The sequence below is a fragment of the Miscanthus floridulus genome, chromosome 5 (genome assembly GCF_019320115.1).
Source record: "Miscanthus floridulus cultivar M001 chromosome 5, ASM1932011v1, whole genome shotgun sequence".
In the NCBI taxonomy this organism is placed as follows: domain Eukaryota; kingdom Viridiplantae; phylum Streptophyta; class Magnoliopsida; order Poales; family Poaceae; genus Miscanthus; species Miscanthus floridulus.
The window spans coordinates 109,643,153-109,663,721 of NC_089584.1; the positions used below are offsets into that span (position 1 = coordinate 109,643,153).

General features: G+C 44.1%; 1 protein-coding gene across 2 annotated transcripts; it reads right to left on the bottom strand.

The window, feature by feature from the left end:
* Window positions 1-687: 687 nt before the first annotated feature.
* LOC136450463 (auxin response factor 3-like) lies at window positions 688-6,740 on the bottom strand. 2 transcript variants are annotated; one of them, XM_066450905.1, is made up of 10 exons: window positions 6,004-6,740; window positions 5,848-5,904; window positions 5,212-5,394; window positions 5,035-5,119; window positions 4,105-4,195; window positions 3,859-4,023; window positions 3,300-3,416; window positions 3,148-3,223; window positions 2,203-2,365; window positions 688-2,120 (listed from the first exon to the last, which is right to left on the bottom strand). In XM_066450905.1, the coding sequence occupies exons 1-10, from the start codon at window positions 6,232-6,234 to the stop codon at window positions 1,234-1,236; spliced, it is 2,055 nt and encodes a 684-aa protein (XP_066307002.1). In that variant the 5' UTR covers window positions 6,235-6,740; the 3' UTR covers window positions 688-1,233. The 2 variants fall into 2 exon arrangements, with proteins under 2 accessions (XP_066307002.1, XP_066307003.1); XM_066450906.1 differs by having other exon boundaries at window positions 688-2,111; window positions 6,004-6,739.
* Window positions 6,741-20,569: the final 13,829 nt, after the last annotated feature.

A 20,569-nucleotide genomic window follows, 5' to 3' on the forward strand; every position in this document is an offset into this window, starting at 1 on the left:
CCCAAATTATAAGTCATTTTAACTTTTTAAAATACATGCTATGTATCAAGACATAATGTATATCTAGGTACACATCAAAAGTTTTAAAAAAAATCAAAACAACTTACAATTTGAAATGAAGGGAGTAGCTTTTAATCTTTTGACCATACTATAAAGAGGAGGTAAAAGTTTGTAGTCGAGCATAGACTTGATAAGATACTCATTTGTGAAATTCTTGCACTAGATAGCTCAAAGAAGGCCAGAAGTTCAACAGAAGTAAGGAAATTCTTGCACTAGATAGCTCAAAGAAGCCCAAAGGTTCTACATAACGACTTAAGAAAGATTGAATTCAACAATTCCTGGATTTATTCTTAACACCGTATGGTCTAGCGGTTAGAAAAAAATGTGAACATCAGACAATTGCACAGTAACCCTGCTTAGTAGTACCAATAATTATGCCATCGCAAACTAGCCGTTGAAACTCCAATCAATGCTCCGGTGACACCGCAGGATCATTCGTTGAGTGTATTTCCAAAATCTCAAAACTTCATAATCCACTCTGTCAAATTCCTTGTATATTGATGATCAAAGTTGAATTGACCAATAAAAATCTAAATGACTTATGTTTGCAAAATCAGAGTATCTCCTACCAAGCCAACAGAAGACGTGACTTGCATGAGATGAAGAACAGAGTATTCACACACAATCCACCAGAAAAAAGATCCATAAGCAACAGAGCTTAAAACATAGCATTTGCCTTACATACTGATACAATCACACGGTCTGGCGACTGGGCGACTGCAACCAAGGCTTGTGAGAGCTAAAAAAAAGTCATACAGGAGCTGATTTAAAGATACATAGCCGGTACATTAAAGCTGGCAAACCTTCCCGTGAATCTAAAATCTGCGAGCCAAGTACTTTTAGAGCAAATTATTAGCTTCATCGCACAACAGTTCTGAAGGATCAGCCACAGAAGTTACAATGTAGTATCTCTGGGTATCCTGAAACTAACCACAAGAGCTTGCGTGACAGGGTGAGGCCTGGCGAGGAGTGGTTAACCAACGATCCTTCGTTTACTTGTGCAAATGATTGCTTAGCTTGAGGCAGACCAATAGAGGGAATGATGTCAAAAGCCAGCTTATTACCAATAGAGGGAATGATGTCAAAAGCCAGCTTATTACGTACACTGGGGTACTGGGAAAGTAAAACTTCTAAGAGTACATGGAAATACTCGGCAACATTATTGAAGTAGCATCACATTCCAATGGGGGCAGCACACAGAGCTGGCAGAGCAGCACTCGGAGTTGAGCAGTTGTACCCAAACAGGTCCAGCATCCGTGGGTTCTGGCACTCAGGCTCATAGCCCACTTCCTTGACGCCATCATCATCTGCTGGCAAGATCTTCTCAGTCAAGGAGAAACCAAAAAGTCTGCAGCTAGTTTTGCGAACCTCCCCTCCACCAGACCCAAGCTTAGCAGCATCTCCAGGTGCTGAAGCTCTTCTAGTCTGAAACTGATCCAAGTTCATTTGATCAGGTGTTTCGTGCTGTGGCCTGGTCCAAATTTCCCTCGTCCTATCAAATGGGCCAGACTGCTGGCCATTTGTACCTCCACCAAACTTGCTTGCCAGTCCAAGCTGTGGAACCACAGTTCGGTTAAAAATATTATCAGGGTTGAGAGAGGGCACTTGTGCTCCTGGCGGAGTAGATAGTGTGAGACAACATTCTTGAGCTGTGGCTGATAATCCATTAACAGCAACTGGGGTATGCATATAACTAAGCAGCCCATATCCGCCTTTCAGTGAACAAGCCTCAGACATCATTCCTTGGAACATAGGAACTGCCCGAGAAATTTCTTGACCTTGCAAGACCTCTGAGAATCCAATAGATTCATTGAAGCCTACAGATTGGTAGGTAAAACCAGAGTTATGCACTGCGAGTCTGCTTGTTGGACCACTCAATGCGCAGCCACGTGCATTACCAAGGAGCCTACTAGCATCAGAAGATTGAAGTTTTGCAGCCTCAGCAGTTTGAGGAGCAAACGGAACATGACGAGTCCTAAAACCCATCAATTCTTGACCTTGCAAGACCCTGGGTAACTTTCCAGTTTCCACGGAGTCAGTACAACCATTCCCTGTAACATCTAATGCGACAGTCAATTAGCATATAGGTTAAAGGATAGCATACATATGTACAGGCATTAGTCTTGTGCTATGAGAGCTTACACATTGCTGGAACGTCCAAATTTCCCTGAGCACACAACTTGGTTCTTTTAGAACTAGATGCGGACAGAGAATGAGCAACAGAGATAGAACCACCAGCTATCTCGATCTCCCATGGAGATACTCTATCTTGGCCGTTACATTCAGCACCATCCTCCCATCTTACCTATATAAAAAGGCAACACTTTAGCAACCAGATATTAATAGTGCAGTTCATTATGAACGGATAGTTATAATTTGATTATCATAAGTGATATGGCACATAATATTTCTCATCCAAAGGAAAACAAGTCCATCAGTTCTTGCAAAATAGTAGACAATAATTTGATTGTCAAGAAATACTTGAACTGAAGGTCAAAACATAAAACAATTCTAAGTTACTAAGGATATCACGTGGTAGCAAAATTTTCAGTATGAGAAGCCCTCATAAAGCTTGCCCAGGGTCTTGCAAGATCAAGAAATTTGGACGCTCAGGCTGGTGGTATGATTCAAATCTCCTTATAAGATTGCTACAGTTAGGGTTACAGTGTATTTGTGACTTTACCTTGGTACAAAGAATTGAAGAGTTAGCACAGCATGCATCATGCAAGATTATTTCCAACAGGTCAAATATAACCATCATAAAGCAAATAATAACGAGTTAACAACAGTATTGTCTCTGATGTTGCGTTTCTCTTGTGGTAGGGGTAAGGGGTTATATGCCAAGTCCCTGCTTTATTGGTCAGGGCCCTAAGGTGTTGGGCAGGCAACAGGCTATAGGAATGTTTATTGGTTAGCATTCTCCTTCCTTAACTCCCTTAACACAAGACTGCACTAAAACAACATTTTTTACCAGAATCCAAACAATCTCCAAAAGAATATACATCTACAAAAGCTTCCCAGGAGACCAGGAAGCTGGCAATGATAACATTCAGACTAGAGCTTAACAAAATAAGCTGAAATGCATACCAGCAGGCTTCTCCACTTCGAGCCAGGCCATTTCATGGGATCTATTTCACTAATGCGAACAACCATTCCAGATCGCCTAAAAAACATAAAACATAAGAAACAGGAAACAAATGCATACAACAAAAATAAAGTTGAATTGAGAAGAAACAGACCTTTCACTAACATCTTCATTATGGCACTGAAAGTTGATCCTTGCTCCAATACAGACTGGATGATTGAGGCTCTTCAGGAACTTATGGTATGGAATAATATATTTTGAAGCAGTAGCTCTGCAGAGAAAGAATTCAAATCGAAACGAGTCAGATGATCTTTTATTATTTTATTCTAAACCCACACAGCTTTACTCGGCAGGTATTGAAACATGTCTTATTTTTACAAGGATTTCGACTGATATTTCGTCATATACTAGCAGAAAAAAAACTATATCATGGAGTAACTTTGACAACAAATTATATTTATATTATATATGTATGTCCAAAGAAGGATTCAGGCTCGGAACTTTTTGACCCAAAAACTGTGGGGGAAATCCTCCCAGGAGAGTAAGAAAGTTGCCCAGCAAATCAAGTTTTAAGCACAATCGCTGCTTAACTTTTAACTGTTGAACTTCTTGCAGTATGTCATCTTATCAACATGCCGAATTGTAGCAATTCAGGACTACATGTTTGATTTAAAGTCAAATTGACAGTATAAATATGAATAATGTATTTTCACCTTGGATTGTAAGAAATGTGAAAAACACTTCTGTGCTTCAAGGAATCAGCTACAGCCGACAATGTATGCCGCTTTGTACTGTCACTACTGAAATCTTCAAAAAGGGCCTCATTTTTAAGCTGAATGGCCCTCCGTACACCCAACCTTAGTTCACCATCATCACCTCTACAAAGATTAAAAAGAAGACACTTTGCTTAATAAAGATACACAATGCACCTATGGCTACCACATGGTTCATCTGCTTACCGGAGAAATAACACAGCATCCCCTGAAACCAGTTTCTTTTTATTGACAAATGAACTCCATCCAGTAGTCAAGAGATGCCTACGAGGCTGACCTGGAATGCAAAGCAATTTCACCACTTGCTTGAACTTGAAGAAAATAACAGCACTTCCATCATAATAATAATTCAGATTTCATAATAGATGACCAAAGCAACTCAATCAACACCAATATCAGCTGGACCATTATTTCAAAGATACTAATTCTTGTACTCCCTCCTCCGCCCCAAAAAGAATGGAAGTCTCGCTTCCCGAGGAGTCAAATGATCTAAATTTAGACCAAATATATATAAAAATGTATTGATATTTATGATGTATAATAAGTATCACTAGATTAATCATTGAATATATTTTCATAATAAATCTAATTGAAGATCCAAATGTAGATAATATCTTTTCTAAATCTAGTCAAACTTAAGATTGTTTGACGGAGTAATAAACAACACATTGCAAGTAATCTTCGGCTATTCGCAGTGCACACAATATTCGAGGAACATATCAATATTTCATGTCACACATATGCACACACGCACAGCACAAATGTGCACACACACACACACACACACACACACACACAACAGAAGTTATAAAACACAAAAGAGAATAATGTGAAACATAATTCACATCAAGAAGATTTGGCCAATGCCAAAACAAGAAAATAGGAAATTGAAAGCTTGGAAGCTACAACTACTACATGTTTCATATTGATGATCAAAATATTCATCCAACATTTACGTTACATGTAACATATGTTTTAGCACGAATCTTTATTTGGCTTTGTATACAAAATCATATGGAAGTAACATTGATGTCATACCATACATTCATTTGAAACTTAGTAAATACATTTTAAAAAGGGCATCGTTCACTCCTTGTCTAGTAAAATTGATCTCACCCCTATATATATGACGAAACTTCCACTTGGCTCCATGCAAATCCTTGGCAACCAGCTCTTGAGAAGGCCTGAGCTGATTATAATCCTATGAAACACAGCAACTAAATGTGGTTAGCACTGAAGCACAAGACACGGCGCAGTTTCAAGAGAAATGGCACAAAAGAGCAGCAATATCACCAGAGGCGGGAAACAGTCCTCAGCAGCACGGCGAGGAACAGAGAACCCTCCATGCGTGCTTGTGTCAGAGGCTGTAAGGGTTTTGCAGAACATGTGCAGCATCCGGGACTTCCTTTCAGAATCCAAATCCTCCATGTCATCGTCCCCTTCAACTCCACCACCATGCAGATTTCTCCCAAATGCCTGAGCCATATTAAGATGTGTGGTTCATGCATTAAACAAGACAAGAGAAATGGCATTGTTTCTTGTTCCTTTTCATTTCTCAGGAAATAAATCCCACGTTTCGTCCATATTTGTTGCTACAATGATTCACTAGGTACTGAAATATGCCAATAGTAGTATGCTCGGCATGCTAAATGTAACCACACCACACAACCTAGTAGCTCAATTACAACTAGTAGAACTAAAAATGTCTATTTCAATTTATCTGCGCCTCCCCATTCCCAAATCTAAAAGCGTACACGCACGCACACCGTACGAACGCTTACACCACACTGGACACTGCTAACAGAAAAGGAAACAGGGCTGACACACATATCAACCCAAAAATCTTCTCCAAACAAGGGGAACATGAATCTCAGCGATCCCATTGAACATGCGAATCCAATCGGGTGATTTTTTTAAGGACATTTTTACCTCGCCCTCCGCAACCAGCGCCAGCCGCGCGTACACCTCGTCCGTCGCCGCATCCGCCTGCACACAGCCATGCGAACCTCGTCATCAAAACAATGGAGCCTCAATACAGCCGCGCCCCCAAAACAGACCAGATGTGGCAAGTACTGCTGCACTCACGCATAGCTCGACATCCGCGACGCGGCACACCACGTGCGGCGGCAGGTCCGCAGCGACGTCACCGCCGCCCGCCGCGGCTAGGTGGCCCTGCGGCAGGTACACGACCAGGCTGCCCCGCCGCGGCAGCGCGACCACGGGCCCCGCGCACGCGTGCCACAGCTCCCGGCTCACCGCCGGCGGCGGGCGGCGCTCCTGGCCGTCGCCGTCCACCATGTTGAGATCGATTCCCATGGGGCGCGCCACCACCACTAGGGTTCCGGTTCGTGTTCCGGCGCCCGTGCGGTTCCCCGCTCGCCCGCTCCAGGACAAGCCGGTTAAAAGGCGGAGCCGACCGCGACCCGGCGGGGAGGAGGCGAGGAGGGGGAGGGGGAGGGGGAAGGGGAGGACGAGGAGGATGAGCACCCCATTAATGCCTCCGGGGCCGTCGCGCTCCAGCCATCTGCTTCTCAGTCAGTCACTCAGTCATCAGTCAGTCGCTCAGGCCCCATGCCGCTCTGCTCCTGCGGCGACCGCTCCCTCTCCCCCCACCTCGGCTGCCGCGATCGATGCCGGTCGCTGTTGCTTCCTGGGCCGCTGCCGCTGCGTCACTGGTCTGAGGCTACCCTGCGACGCCCATGTCTTTTATGACGCTCCTGTTTCGTGAGCTGCTGCTGATGTGAACGTGTGAAGTGAGGCCGAGGAGAGGAGAGGAGAGGAGAGGTGTGGTGATGAGGTGGGGATGAGGTGCGGGTGAGAGAGGGGATGGATTGGTTGGGCTGTTTCCTTTTGCCCTTGGGCGCCGCGGGGTTTTTTAGTGGGGCCGAGCCGCTGCTGCGTTGAGTGGCACAGCGCTGCGCTCTGAGGTGCTGCTGCGCGCTTACTGGCCACCGTGCGCGGCCGCAGCAGCAGCAGCCCAGGCTGCTGCTTTAGGTGCCACTGTTCCCCAAGCAGGAGGCCACCCGCCAGCGCCTCGGGGAAAGAGTGCACGACTGGACCTGCACGGTGCCGTCCTCCCCGTCTCAAGGGCCCCGTTTAGTTTCAATCCAAAATATTAAAATTTTCAAGATTTCTCGTCACATCGAATTTTTAGACGCATGTATAAAACATTAAATATAAGTAAAAAATAAAACTAATTACACAGTTTAGACGAAATTCACGAGACGAATCTTTTAAGCCTAATTAGACTATAATTGGACACTAATTACCAAATAACAACAAAAATGCTACAGTGGCATTTCGCCAAAAATTTTGCCGTCTAAACGGTACCTAGGACTTGTTTAGTTGGCGAAATTTTTGGCGAAATGATACTGTAGCACTTTTGTTGTTATTTGATAATTAGTGTCTAATCATAGTCTAATTAGGTTTAAAAGATTCGTCTCGTGAATTTCGTCTAAACTGTGTAATTAGTTTTATTTTTTATTTATATTTAATGCTTCATGCATGTGTCAAAGATTCGATGTGACGGAGAATCTTAAAAAAAATTTGAGAACTAAACCCTACCTTACTCCTGTTCGCTGGCCTGAAAAGTGACGGCTGAAAGTATTATTGATTCGGCGGTGAGAAAAACACAGTTGGTTTGCTAAAATAGTACGGCTAGACAGGCTAACAGGTCCTGAGTCCCCAACCGCATCGGTCATCAGGGTCTTGTAATCTAGCGGTGTGATTTCGAGCATCCGGACGTGGTTTTGACCTGAAATTCGTCTCGGTTCGTTTGATCGGATTAGGACGTCAGGTTCACGCCAAGTAGATCCTGCCTTTTCACGGGAGTAGCTGCTGCATTTTGCAGGTCGAGGTGGGTGAATAGCGCTTGTATAGTTGTAGGAGCTCAGGAGATGTCTGTAGCTGTAGGTCATACTGTATGTACTCTGCTCATATGCAAATAGTACTACCACTATGCAACGCAATCGAAGGGCGTTATGACTGGCTGGCCTCTGGGTCGGCGGTAGGAGCAGTGCTCTGCTGCCGCCTCCATTCCATTGCTGGACACGTATTAATTCTCACCATGTCTTCGCCGGTGCCCTTCAATGCCAAAGCTAGCAGTCGACGGGCGGACGGATCTGACCCACCCAGTCGCAATCAATAGCCGATAAGTACATACGCAGTGATTGAGTAATGAGTGTGCCGCCCGCCTTCTCTCCGCGCTCTGGCGCGCGCGCGAGCGCGCTCTGGCACGAGTCAGGCCGTCTCGCGCGCACGGCGCGCACACTGCACACCCCCACGGCCACACGGCCACGCCACACCACATCACACCACCGGCTCTGACGGCCTGTTTCGTCTCCGTGCCAGACAGGGAACCAACGCCGGTCCGGTAGCAACTTTGGTCTGGTGCGCCGTCCACCTCAACGCAATAAAGCGGTGTGGCGTGGTCATACGGGAACCGGGGAACGTGGTAGGCCGTTTCATGCCGCCACTACCCAGCGCCCAGCGGTGGTGCTCCTGAGCGCTGCACATCGACGCCGATGTGCACATGCGTCTCGCTCGCAACGGCCCAGCCAACGAGGGCCGAGCCTCTTTGCGGCTTATTCAGTACTACTTTAACGTCATAAAACAATTGGCCCCTCGCTTGGTTAAAATTAGATGAAAAACACTATTTCAACCGAATTATTATGAGAGAAAAATAATATTCCGGCTAAAAAAGAAGCCGAATAAACTAGAATATAAGGTAAGCCGAACGGGGCCAATATTTTTCTTTCACAATATTTCAGCATATGCATCAGCATAAGCCAAATTTCAGCGTAAGCGGCTTTTGTACGCAAGGAATCCACGAGACCACCATTGTTCACGTACCCTGGTGGACGTGTATGTGCTAGGCCTCACCGACACGCGGCACTGATGCATCAGTGTCACTGCCCCGTCTGCCGGGGCATGGCACAACTATACAACGAGATCTGTCCTAACCAAGCCGAGCCGAGCCTGCGTGGCGACTGCCGACAGCGTAAAACCTTAAAAGGAGGAGATGGTCATCATGATGTGCCCCCTTGGGGCATCAAAAGGTGGAAAGGGAGGAGGAGGGTCAGCCCCCCCCCCCCCCCCAGCCGTCGTGTCTGTAAAAAATGAAGGAACAAGATGCTCTTCTTGGGCTCTTAGTTACGTGTTATATAGGCAGGGAAAAGCCCCCTGTGTGGCCTTGTACATCACAGTAGAATTACAACAAACTATACCTGAGATCTCTATCTATGCATGCTCACATGCACAACCACCGGTGCCTACTCAACAACCTGAGGATTGCACCGTGTTACAATGAACCTAGCCACATACATTTTTACACCCCCACTCAATCTCAACTGGCCACTAGGTTGAGATTGTTCCTAAACTCTTCTACTTTAGCTACAACAAGAGGCTTTGTAAAGCCATCAGCTAGCTGATCAGTAGAATTAATAAAACAGATCTCTAAAAGTTTTTGAGCAACCCTTTCTCGGACGAAATGAAAATCAATCTCAATATGTTTAGCGCGAGCATAAAAAACTGGATTAGCAGATAAATACTTAGCTCCAATATTATCACACCATAACCGAGCTGCACGAGGATGTTGAACCCCAAGTTCATCAAGTAACTTCTGAATCCACATCACCTCTGCAATGGCATTGGCTAACACTTTGTATTCGGCTTTAGTACTGGACCTAGAAACGGTGGGCTGCTTCTTGGCACACCATGAGACGAGATTGCACCCGAGAAAAACTGCAAACCCACCTGTTGAACGTCGGTCATCAGGGCATCCTACCCAGTCGGCATCACTGAAGGCACTCACCATCATGGACTGAGAAGGCCGAACCTTAAGACCCAGGTTCAAAGTCCCTTGGACATACCGTAGAATGCGCTTAACAGCGCTCCAGTGCACCGTAGTCGGTTGATGCAAAAATTGGCACACTTTGTTCACCGAGAAAGAAATGTCAGGTCTGGTTAGCGTCAGGTATTGCAAAGCCCCCACTACACTCTTGAATCTTGTCGCATCATCAGGGCCTAGCTTCACACCATCTGTAGCGCTTAACTTTTCAGAGCTAGCAAGAGGAGTGTTGATCGGTTTGCACTTGCCCATACCAGCTCTCTTGACAACATCAGTAGCATAGCATTGTTGAGACAATAGGAGACCGTCCCTTGATCTCTTGACTACGATGCCCAAGAAGTAATGAAGATCACCTAGATCCTTGAGTGCAAAGTCCCGTTCCAAATCTCGGAGCAAAGCATCAGTAGCATCTTTGGACGAGCTAGCCACAATTATGTCATCAACATAAACCAAAACAAAGATAGTATGCCGACCTTTTTGATAATAAAATAAAGATGCATCTGCCTTGGATGGAACAAATCCCAGAGTTTCAAGCTTGCCACACAACCGAGCATACCAGGCATGAGGTGCTTGTTTGAGACCGTAGAGTGCTTTATCAAGTTTACACACCCAATTCGACCGATCGTTGTCAACACATCTAGGGGGTTGACGCATGTATACTTCCTCTTCAAGAACTCCACGCAAAAATGCATTCTGAACATCAAGTTGCCTGAGAGTCCACCCCTTTGAAACAACTATGAACAAAATAAGACGTATGGTTGCCGCCTTGACAACAGGACTAAAAGTATCTTCATAATCAATTCCATACCTCTGCTTGTAACCTTTAGCAACAAGTCTTGCCTTGTAACGATCAATGGATCCATCTGCTCGTCGCTTCACTTTATAGACCCATTTGCAGTCAATTATATTTTTGTCGTGTGGTGGATGAACCAAATGCCAAGTCTTGTTGCGACGAAGTGCTTGGTACTCACTGTCCATGGCTGTAATCCAATTTTCATCTTGGAGAGCTTCACTAACAGTGGAGGGTTCCTCAGACGTAGCTACCATCATGCACCATCTCATCGTTTTTTCACTGTTCGAAGCTAGATTTGTTCCGTTTCTCACCGAGTTTGTTCCTGCATCCAACTGACAACTAGGAGAACTTGACACAGTATTAGGCACGAAGTTAGTAACATGTCGATCATGCAATTTTGCATCCCCAAAAAAAGTGGAACTGAGGAGGGATTTAGGAAGAAGAGAAATTTCCGCTCTCAATCGTGCATCGGCGTTGGGATGGAGTTCAGAGAAGGGAAACACATTCTCATCAAACACAATGTCACGAGAAATATACACACGACCTACAAAGGGATATAAACACTTAAACCCCTTGTGTGAATTGCTGTAGCCAAGGAAGACACACCGTTTAGAGCGGAATTGCAATTTCATGGTGTTGTATGGACGAAGGTTGGGCCAGTAGGCGCAACCAAAGATTCTGAGGAAGGAGTTGTAACAGAACCGACCAATTATACGAAATTAAGTAAGAAAATCATCCATCAGAGCAGACGATTTAGCAAACTTAAGCCCGTATAACCCGGTAGTCCATGAAATCACAAAGGATTTCAAACCAACTCACATACCAACTAAGATCGTAATAAGTTTAGCGGTCACCATCATATATTACATAAAAGTTTGCATCTCAGATACATCAGAGTTTAAACATAGTTATTACAAAATGAGTTCAAATAGAAGTAGCGGAAGCCATTTATTCAAAACCACACACACTCACACGGAGTTCAAATACAGTGCCAGCTAATGATCATCTCCAACAAAAGCATCAGACGAGACGTAAAGAATGACTATGCCCATGGTCCTAAGCATCACCCATCGTAGGATAAAGGCAGTTGATATAGTAGCCGTAATACATCTGCCCATCTACAACAAGTGAGAATAAAACCCTAAGTACGAGAAGGTATTCAGCTAGACTTACCCGACATAACCGAAAATAAAGTGACACCAAGGATTATGAAGGGCTTTATAGCAGGGTAGCTGACTCAATTGCAGAAAGAGGCATTTTTAGCATTTCAAGAACCTTTCCAAAAGCATTATTGTCAAGTTAATTATTATTAACCTATCGACTAGATTTGCACCTATACTAGAGCAAGCATGTGATTAAGCAAATAATGATAACCAATGATCATTAACAACTTCCATATTGTCATATTCATTATAACTGTCCAAGTGTTTCATCAACATTACTACGATGAAGTCACTCAAGTCAAGTGCTCACTATCCAGGAGCGATGGCGATTCGAATCGATTCCTAACCAGCTGGTGATTTATTCCTTACACAAACCTCACTCACCCGCTAAAGTGAGGTATCGGTCACCGAGTCAACTATCCAGGAATCTTTAGTTTACCAGGAACCACATGTACCTAGGGGCCGACTGACTACTCTTTGGTCTTATCATCATGCCCCCATGTCCTACCACACTTGCTCTGGCATAGTGCACTGCGGGCAATCTACTCGGCCCGAATAATCTCCCAGCTTTGTGGTTGAAAGGTACTTTATTCGGCTAGCTAAATGTAAGGCATGCATTCAACATGACCTGAGGCCCAACAATGGTCGGTCCTTAATTGACACAGACGGAAAGCACTACAGTCCAAAACTCTGTAAGTCTCTATCCGGTCTCAACTTCAAATTAACACTTAGTTATACCATGACTACAAAGTTATCCAAGCAGATCCAGGTAACCACCTATAGCTCGCAGGTGACAGGAAATCACCTGACTTCTACCGATCTAAGCCAGCTAAGCATTGACTCGACTGCGGATACCAGGGTAACAAGAATATAGTATAACAAAGGTAGACAAGGTATAATGCAGCAACGGCTGCAAACAACTCCTGAACATAATGCATCAATTAAAGTAAAGCATTTAATTAATAATTACAAACCAGGGAGAAAATGCTCTAGGGCTTGCCTCTCTCAAAGGAGCTCGGGCGGTGATCGAGGCACTCTGGAAGTTCCTCAATGTCCTCCTCGTCTGCTTCGGTCACTTCCTACGGCTGCACCTCGAGCTGCTCCTCGGGCTCCTCGAGTATGATGACTGGGCTCTCGGTTTGTGATCCTGTATGATGCATGTGCGTAAGTGCTTATGCAAAAGGTGCATCGGATGAGATGAACACAATGGATATGCTTGAATGCAAAGTAGTCAACATCATCCAAGAACATGTACTACAAGCACATGTCATCTACTGCATTCTCTTCTACTACTAATATGATAAGTCAACATACCTCATTAAATGCTTCAAAGATACACCAAAGCTTCACTAATTTCTTAATCATGCATAAAGCAACATTTGATTTGATTAAACCCTAATTAATAATAGGTTTGAATAGCAATATCTATTTTTATAGCTTAGAAAAATCTTAGAAAATTATCATAGCCCAGTACTACCCTAAGTAGTCTACCATCAGAATTTATGGCATTTGGATAAGTGGAATAGCCTACACAAAAATGACAAGCTTGTACCTAATTGTGAGCATAAAAATACTTTGTATTATGAAAAGTGTTAAACAATAGATTTAGTATTTTTCCTAGGTTCTAAATAGTAAATAATCACTGTACAAAAATGATCACATGCATGTTTTATACAAATTTTGCTCTCTAGCAAAAATAACAAAAATTAGCCATTAAAGGCACTTGAACTACATCTCACAATTTTTCTACAGGACATGCATGGCATATATTTTTCCTAGGAAGTACATTACACAAGAAGAGTAACAAACTTGGAAGCATATTTTTCTGATACATATCGGTTTTACTACATATTTTACAAGATATCAGCAATATCAAGAATTAATTAAAGCTTTATAGAAAAGTATCTCAAAAATGACATACAATAATTTTATCATGTAGATCTGGTGACAAGGAACACAACAAAATTTGTTTCAACAAATTTGGAGCCAAAATGAGTACACAAACATTTTCCAAAGTATTTCTCTTCCTAAATAATAAAAGAAAAATCGAAAATAATTTTTCCTATTACTACTGGGCCGACCCGTGGGAACAACTGGCCCACAGCCGCTTTCGGCCTGCGCAAACGAGCGGAGGGGAAGGCGATGGCCTAGCCCGAGGCTCCGGCCTAAGGCCGACCTGGCCCAGCTCGGCCGAGGCAAGACGCCACTCCACGCTATGCCACGCCGGCATTCTAGATGCCACGACGGTGCGGCTACTGCCAACGGGCTGGCGGCCGTTGCCGACCATGACCGGGCAAATAGGCGTGAGCGCTGGGTCCACAAGAAGATGGTGAACCCGAGCGGGTTACCCAAGGGGATGGAAAAGGGACGGAGGAAGCCCTTCCATGGCGAGCCAAGCGCGGCGGCGCCATGACCGACGGTGGCAAAAACGCGTAAGGCCACTATACCTTGCTCAAATGGCGTTCCTGTAGCGAGCACCGGGTGCCAAGGAGTGAGGCAAAGTGATGTGTGCTTGATTGCGGGCAATGGTGGAGCACTAGTGGCCAATTTTGCCGGTGGGGCTACGGTGGCGATGGCGGCGCGAGCAAAGCTCGGTGCCGGGCGAGGCAGAGACGCAGCGTGGGAGAGAGGAAATGAGGAGTGCAGGGAGAAGCAGAGCTGTGGTGGCTTGAAAACGGCGAGGCACGCTTGCTTGCGGCGCGGCGTGCCTGACGCGGTCGGACGCGTACGCGCGCACGAGGGAAGAAGGAAGCCAGCGCGCGAGGCGAGCTAGGCTGAGGCGAAGGCGCGGCGCAGGGTGGATTGTTGGGCCGGCTCCGGCTGGCGGGCCAGAAGTGAGGCGGCGGCCCGTTAACAGAGAGAAACAATTTTTCAAATTCTATTTTCAATGAATTTTCAAATATCAGTTTTCAAGTACCCTTTTGAGCAAGAAAATGACTTCTTTTGAAAATGGCCCAAAAATAAAAGTTGCTTAGAATTTAATCCTCTATAATTTTGTTTTAGGGACCAACTAAAAATTTTGCATAGATTTTGAATTGGGAAGCAAAAGCTAAATAGGGGGGATTTTTGACCATTTTCAATAAAAATTTCAAATGCATATTTTGTCAAAAGTTTGAATACAAACTTTGCTCCAAAAATTGTGCTAAATAATTTTAGATGATTTACAATTATAGCCAAACATGTTTTACTAACCTAGCAAGCATAATTAGGGCGAAAACAACTCTAAACAAGTGTATGCAACATTCATATTTCACGAGCATGTTTCATATGTTTCGAAGCATGGTTTTAGTTATTATTTACATAATTAGGCATGTATACTTAGGATGCTTGATGATGCACAATATGCATGATTTGCAGTGCCTAAATGCTTGCATAACACCAGGGTGTTACAGCCCTCCCCTTATAAAAATCTCGTCCCGAGATTTGGGTTACGAACCATTTGTTATAAAAATCTTCATAAGCTTTTTGTAGATATTCTTCCGTTTCCCAAGTTGCATCTCCCTCATCATGATGATTCCACTGTATTTTGTATGTTTTCACCACACTATTCTGAGTAGCATGTTCTTTAGTGTCTAACACACAGACTGGTTGCTCACGATACACCAAATCTGATTTGAGTTGGATGCCCCGAGGTTCTATTCTTTCCTCCGGAACATGCAAACACTTCTTGAGATGCGATACATGGAAAACTGGGAAGACGGTACTCATGGTCTCAGGTAACTCTAACTTATAAGCTACTGGACCTCTTCTTTCCAAGATCTTGTATGGTCCTACGAATCTAGCGGTAAGCTTTCTTCGGACTCCAAACCGTTTCTTCTTCATTGGCGTGACCTTCAGATAAACATAGTCACCAACTTCAAACACAAGGGGTCTCCTTCTGTCTACATAACTTTTCTGACGCGATTGGGCCACCTTCATATTTTGTTGAATAATATGAACTTTCTTCTTGGCCTCTTCTACAAAGTTAATGCCATAATACCTTCTATCCCCTGGCTCGACCTAATTTAATGGTGTTCTACATTTTCTGCCATACAAAGCTTCGAATGGAGCCATCTTGATGCTTTCTTGATAACTATTATTGTAAGCAAACTCAGCTAATGGTAACCATGACTCCCATGATCCCCTAGAAGACAACACATAGGCTCTTAACATATCCTCCAGAACAGCATTCACTCATTCAGTCTAACCATCTATCTGAGGATGATAAGTGGTACTATGAATCAAACTAGTTCCCAAGCCTTTATGTAAATGTTCCCAAAAGTGAGCCATGAACTATGGCACTCTATCAGATACTATAGTCTTTGGTATATCATGCAACCTCACAATTTCTGCAATATACTTCTCGGCATATTGAGGTGGTCGATAATTTGTCTTGATAGGTAAGAAATGAGCGGTCTTGGTAAGACGGTCCACAATCACCCAAATCGAATCATGTCCCTTTTGAGTAGTGGGTAAACCCGAGATAAAATCTATACTTATATCATCCCACTTCCAACTAGGTACGGACAAAGGTTGCAACAAACCGGTAGGTTTCATATGAATAGCTTTCACTCTACAACACGTGTCACATCTGGCAACATAGGCTGTAACTTCTTTCTTCATTTTGGTCCACCAATAACGAGGTCTCAGTTCTTGATACATCTTACTACTTCCCGGATGGATAGATAGCTTAGAAAGGTGAGCTTCATCCATGAGTTTATTCCTAAGCTCTCGATCCTTGGGAACCACAAGACGGTCGTCAAACCACAACACGCCATGTTCATCCACTTTAAAGTGCTTAGACGGCTTTTCTTTTATTTTCTCTTTGATGTGGAATATTCCCTTGTCTATTTTCTAGCCTTCTATTATCTTACTCTCCAAAGAACAACTAATCTGAATACTATGTAACACAGCAGGATGCATCATATCGAACCCATCTTCAAGTAATGGTTGCACATTCAAGCAATGTGACTTTCTACTCAAAGCGTCTGCCACTACATTGGCCTTTCTAGGATGATATTGCACATTCAAGTTGTAATCTTTGATCAATTCCAACCATCTTCGCTATCTCATATTCAGCTCTGGTTGGGTAAAGATGTACTTGAGACTCTTGTGATCTGTGAAAATATTGCACATATTACCAAGTAGATAATATCTCTAAATTTTTAGGGTATGCATAACTGCAGCAAGTTCAAGATCATGTGTCAGATAGTTGACCTCGTGCTTTCTCAATTGACATGAGGCATAAGCAATGACTCTCCCTTCTTGCATAAGAACATAGCCCAATCTAGTTTTCGATGCATTGCAAAACACATCAAATGATTTCTCGATATCTGGTTGTGCTAGAATAGGAGCAGTGGTCAACAGTTTCCACAAGGTGTGGAAAGCTGCTTCACACTATTATGTCCACACGAACTTGTGATCTTTCTGTAGCAGACTTGTTATTGGCTTGATAATCTTTGAGAAGTTTGGTATAAAACGACGGTAGTAACCAGCTAATCCTTAGAAACTTCTAATCTCAGGAACTATGGTCGGTGCCTTCCAATCCATAACCTCTTGCACCTTACTTGGATCGACTGAAACTCTATTTTCCGATAGAATGTGACCAAGGAAAGGAACTTTCTTCAACCAAAATTCGCATTTGCTAAACTTAGCATACAACTTATGATCTCTAAGTCTGGTCAAGATAATTCTCAGATGTTCTTCATGATCCTTCTTGTTCTCAGAGTACACCAGAATGTCATCAATGAACACAACCATGAACTTATCCAATTCTGGCATGAAAACTGTATTCATCAAAAACATAAAGTATGCAGGAGCATTTGTCAAGCCAAAGGACATGACAAGATACTCATACAACCCATATCTGGGGGAAAATGTGGTTTTCGGTATATCTTGTGGCCTAATCTTGATCTGATGATAACCGGATCTCAAATCTATCTTTGAGAACACCTTAGCCTTGGCTAACTGGTCAAACAAAACATCAATATGAGGTAAGGGATACTTATTCTTGATGGTTACAATGTTAAGTGGCCTGTAATCCACGCACATTCTCAACGTGCCCTCTTTCTTCTTCTTCACAAACAAGGTGGGACATCCCCATTCAGACTTGCTTGGCCAAATAAACCCCCCTTTTGATAACTCTTCTAGTTGCTTCTTTAGCTCAACTAATTCATCTGGAGGCATCCGATAGGGTCTCCTTGAAATTGGAGCTGTTCCGGGGATTAACTCAATTCTAAACTCAATATCCCTATCTGGCGGAAGACCAGGTAGCTCATCCAGGAATACATCCGGAAACTCACACACTATCAGAATCTGATGAATAGGAATAACTTTAGTAGCACATGTCACACTTATAAGGTTTGTTCTCTGAGGCAATGGTACTTGGAAAGTACCCTCACCCAGGGTATCCTTAAGGGTAAGTACCCGACTTCTAGTATCTATAACTGCTCCCCAATCCTTCATCCAATTCATCCCTATAATGACATCCAGAACTAGTCCAGGCATAACTATCAAGTTCACTCAAAACTTTCTGCTACCTAATTCAAGGGTTGCCCCTCGAACCATCCGATTGGTCAAAACATCAGCCCCTGCTGAACTTATACGGTAACCATAACCCAATTCTGTGTATAGTTGTTCATGTTTCTATACAAATGCTTGACTCATAAAAGAATGCAATGAACTAGAATCAAATAGAACAACTGTAGGGTTTTGGTTGACAGAAAACTTACCAGCGGTTATGGGCTCTCCCTCAGGAATCTCATCCACAGTTATACTATGCACCCTAGCAGGATAGGTCTGCTTCTTCTTGGGCGGATAAGGATAGAACCTTGAGAAGTGGCCGGGTTGGTCACAATTGTAGCAGGGTCCCCTCACTATACTAGCAGATCCCACAGCTCCCTTGGAACTGCCCTGTACTACAGTTGTGGCTGCCTTGTTAGACTGTACTACCATCTTGTAAGGCTTCTGGGGTCTCCAAAAATTCTAACCTCTCTGCTGTGGTGGCCTGAACCTAGCGCCAGGTGCAGACTAACGATAGGGAGGACGACCTCCCATAGGTGCTCTTGCTTGGGACGGACCAGCTTCTAGGGCTCTCTTGCGAGTTTTGGCTGTGGTGTTGGTGTTGTTGTTCTTTTCCTGCTTCAGACAATCACTGATGAAGTCATTGAATCTGGCGCGGGTGTTGGTACCCACATGCTTCATCATCTTTGGATTGAGTCCTCTCTTGAAACTGGCGATTCTCTTAGCATTAGTGTCAACCATGTCGGGAGCATAACGACATAAGTTATTGAAAGCATGCAAATATTGCGTCACAGTCTTGGTGCCCTGATTCAACGCCAAGAACTCTCCCAACTTTATCTCGGTCAGCCCAGGTGGAATATAAACTCCATGGAAGGCCTTAGCGAACTCTCTCCACGTAATCTGAGCATTTGGAGGGAAGGTGGTGCGATGGTGCTTCCACCACATTCCCGCCGGTCCTTGCAACTGATGTGCAGCATACTTAGCTTTTAATACCTCAGTCATCCTCAACACACGGAATTTATCTTCCATAGTGTTGATCCATTCTTCAGCATCAAGTGGGTCTGTTTCTTCCTTGAATATTGGTGGCCTGGTGTCCATAAAATCTTTGAAGCTGCTATACTGATTCACCCCAATACCACCACCCTGATTGTTACCGCGCTAAACATTGTTGGCGATGGTACGCAGAAAATCCTCCATGTTCTTCTGGGATTGTTCCGTGTTGCGCTGACTCCCAAGCAACTATGCGAGGAACACCTCTGGGGTAAACGGGGGAGGAGGTGGCAAATGCGGTTCATGGGGGGGCTCATTGTTGTTGCCGTGGTTTCCACCACCACCACCGGCCCCCTCACCGTTAGCACCGGTCTCAGCGACCTCATACATGGTACGGCGAGTATTTGTCATCTGCATATTTTAGCAACAAGTAATGCTTGAGTGAAGCTGTAATAATTGTGAGTGAATGAAAAATTATGCCAAACTAAATTTACTGGAGAGAATAAATTCATACAATAAAACAGAGGCACAATAATCACATCCCAATTAAAACAACATCACTAATTAAATTACTTCAAAAGCAAACATCACGTCCATACAACCAAATTGCCAGCATACATACACTGGACTTTTATGCGTTCAGATATCGCATTACTAGCCAAGTTCCAATCACATGCCAAATCTCATAAGTTTGAAGCAAGATACATTAGATTACATGCCAACAAAAGAAAGGTCATCACGACAGGACCTAAACACTAGCGCAAGGCAACTAGCCTACTCCTCGGGGCCGTTGTCAGGGTTGGAGACGTCACCATCGCCCCCAGGTGAAACTATAGGCTCGTCCTCATCGTCGATGTCCATACCAGCGGCGTCTGGAGGAGCATATGGGCCAACCCCATTGTAGAGCACGTGAAACTCCTTGTGCAGGTTGATGTTGTACTCCTCTAGCTCATCGACCCTCTACAGTAGAAGGTTTCTCTCGTCCCAGGCTTTATTCCTTTCCTAAACCAACTGTCCAATCATGCAGTCTGCATTGTTGTTGGCCTAAGTCAATGTATGCACCCACTGCATAGCTCTATCACCTCTCTCTACTGCCTGGTCCCGCTGTAAGCTCATATCAGCCAACTGCTCCTACAAACTAGCTATAGCACGTGCCTGCTTCTTCTTTTGCTTTCTTACCTTGAGCTTATCATGACTACATAAGCCAGTCAAAGTCCAGTAGGTACTCTCAAGACCCTCAGACGCTCTGATGGCGGCGAACATAGCACTCATAGCATGGTTGTCGCTCGCCTGTCCCTCAGCTGGACCTCTGACCAAGGCACTTCCCTGAGGCTGAACCCAAATAGCATCACGAGG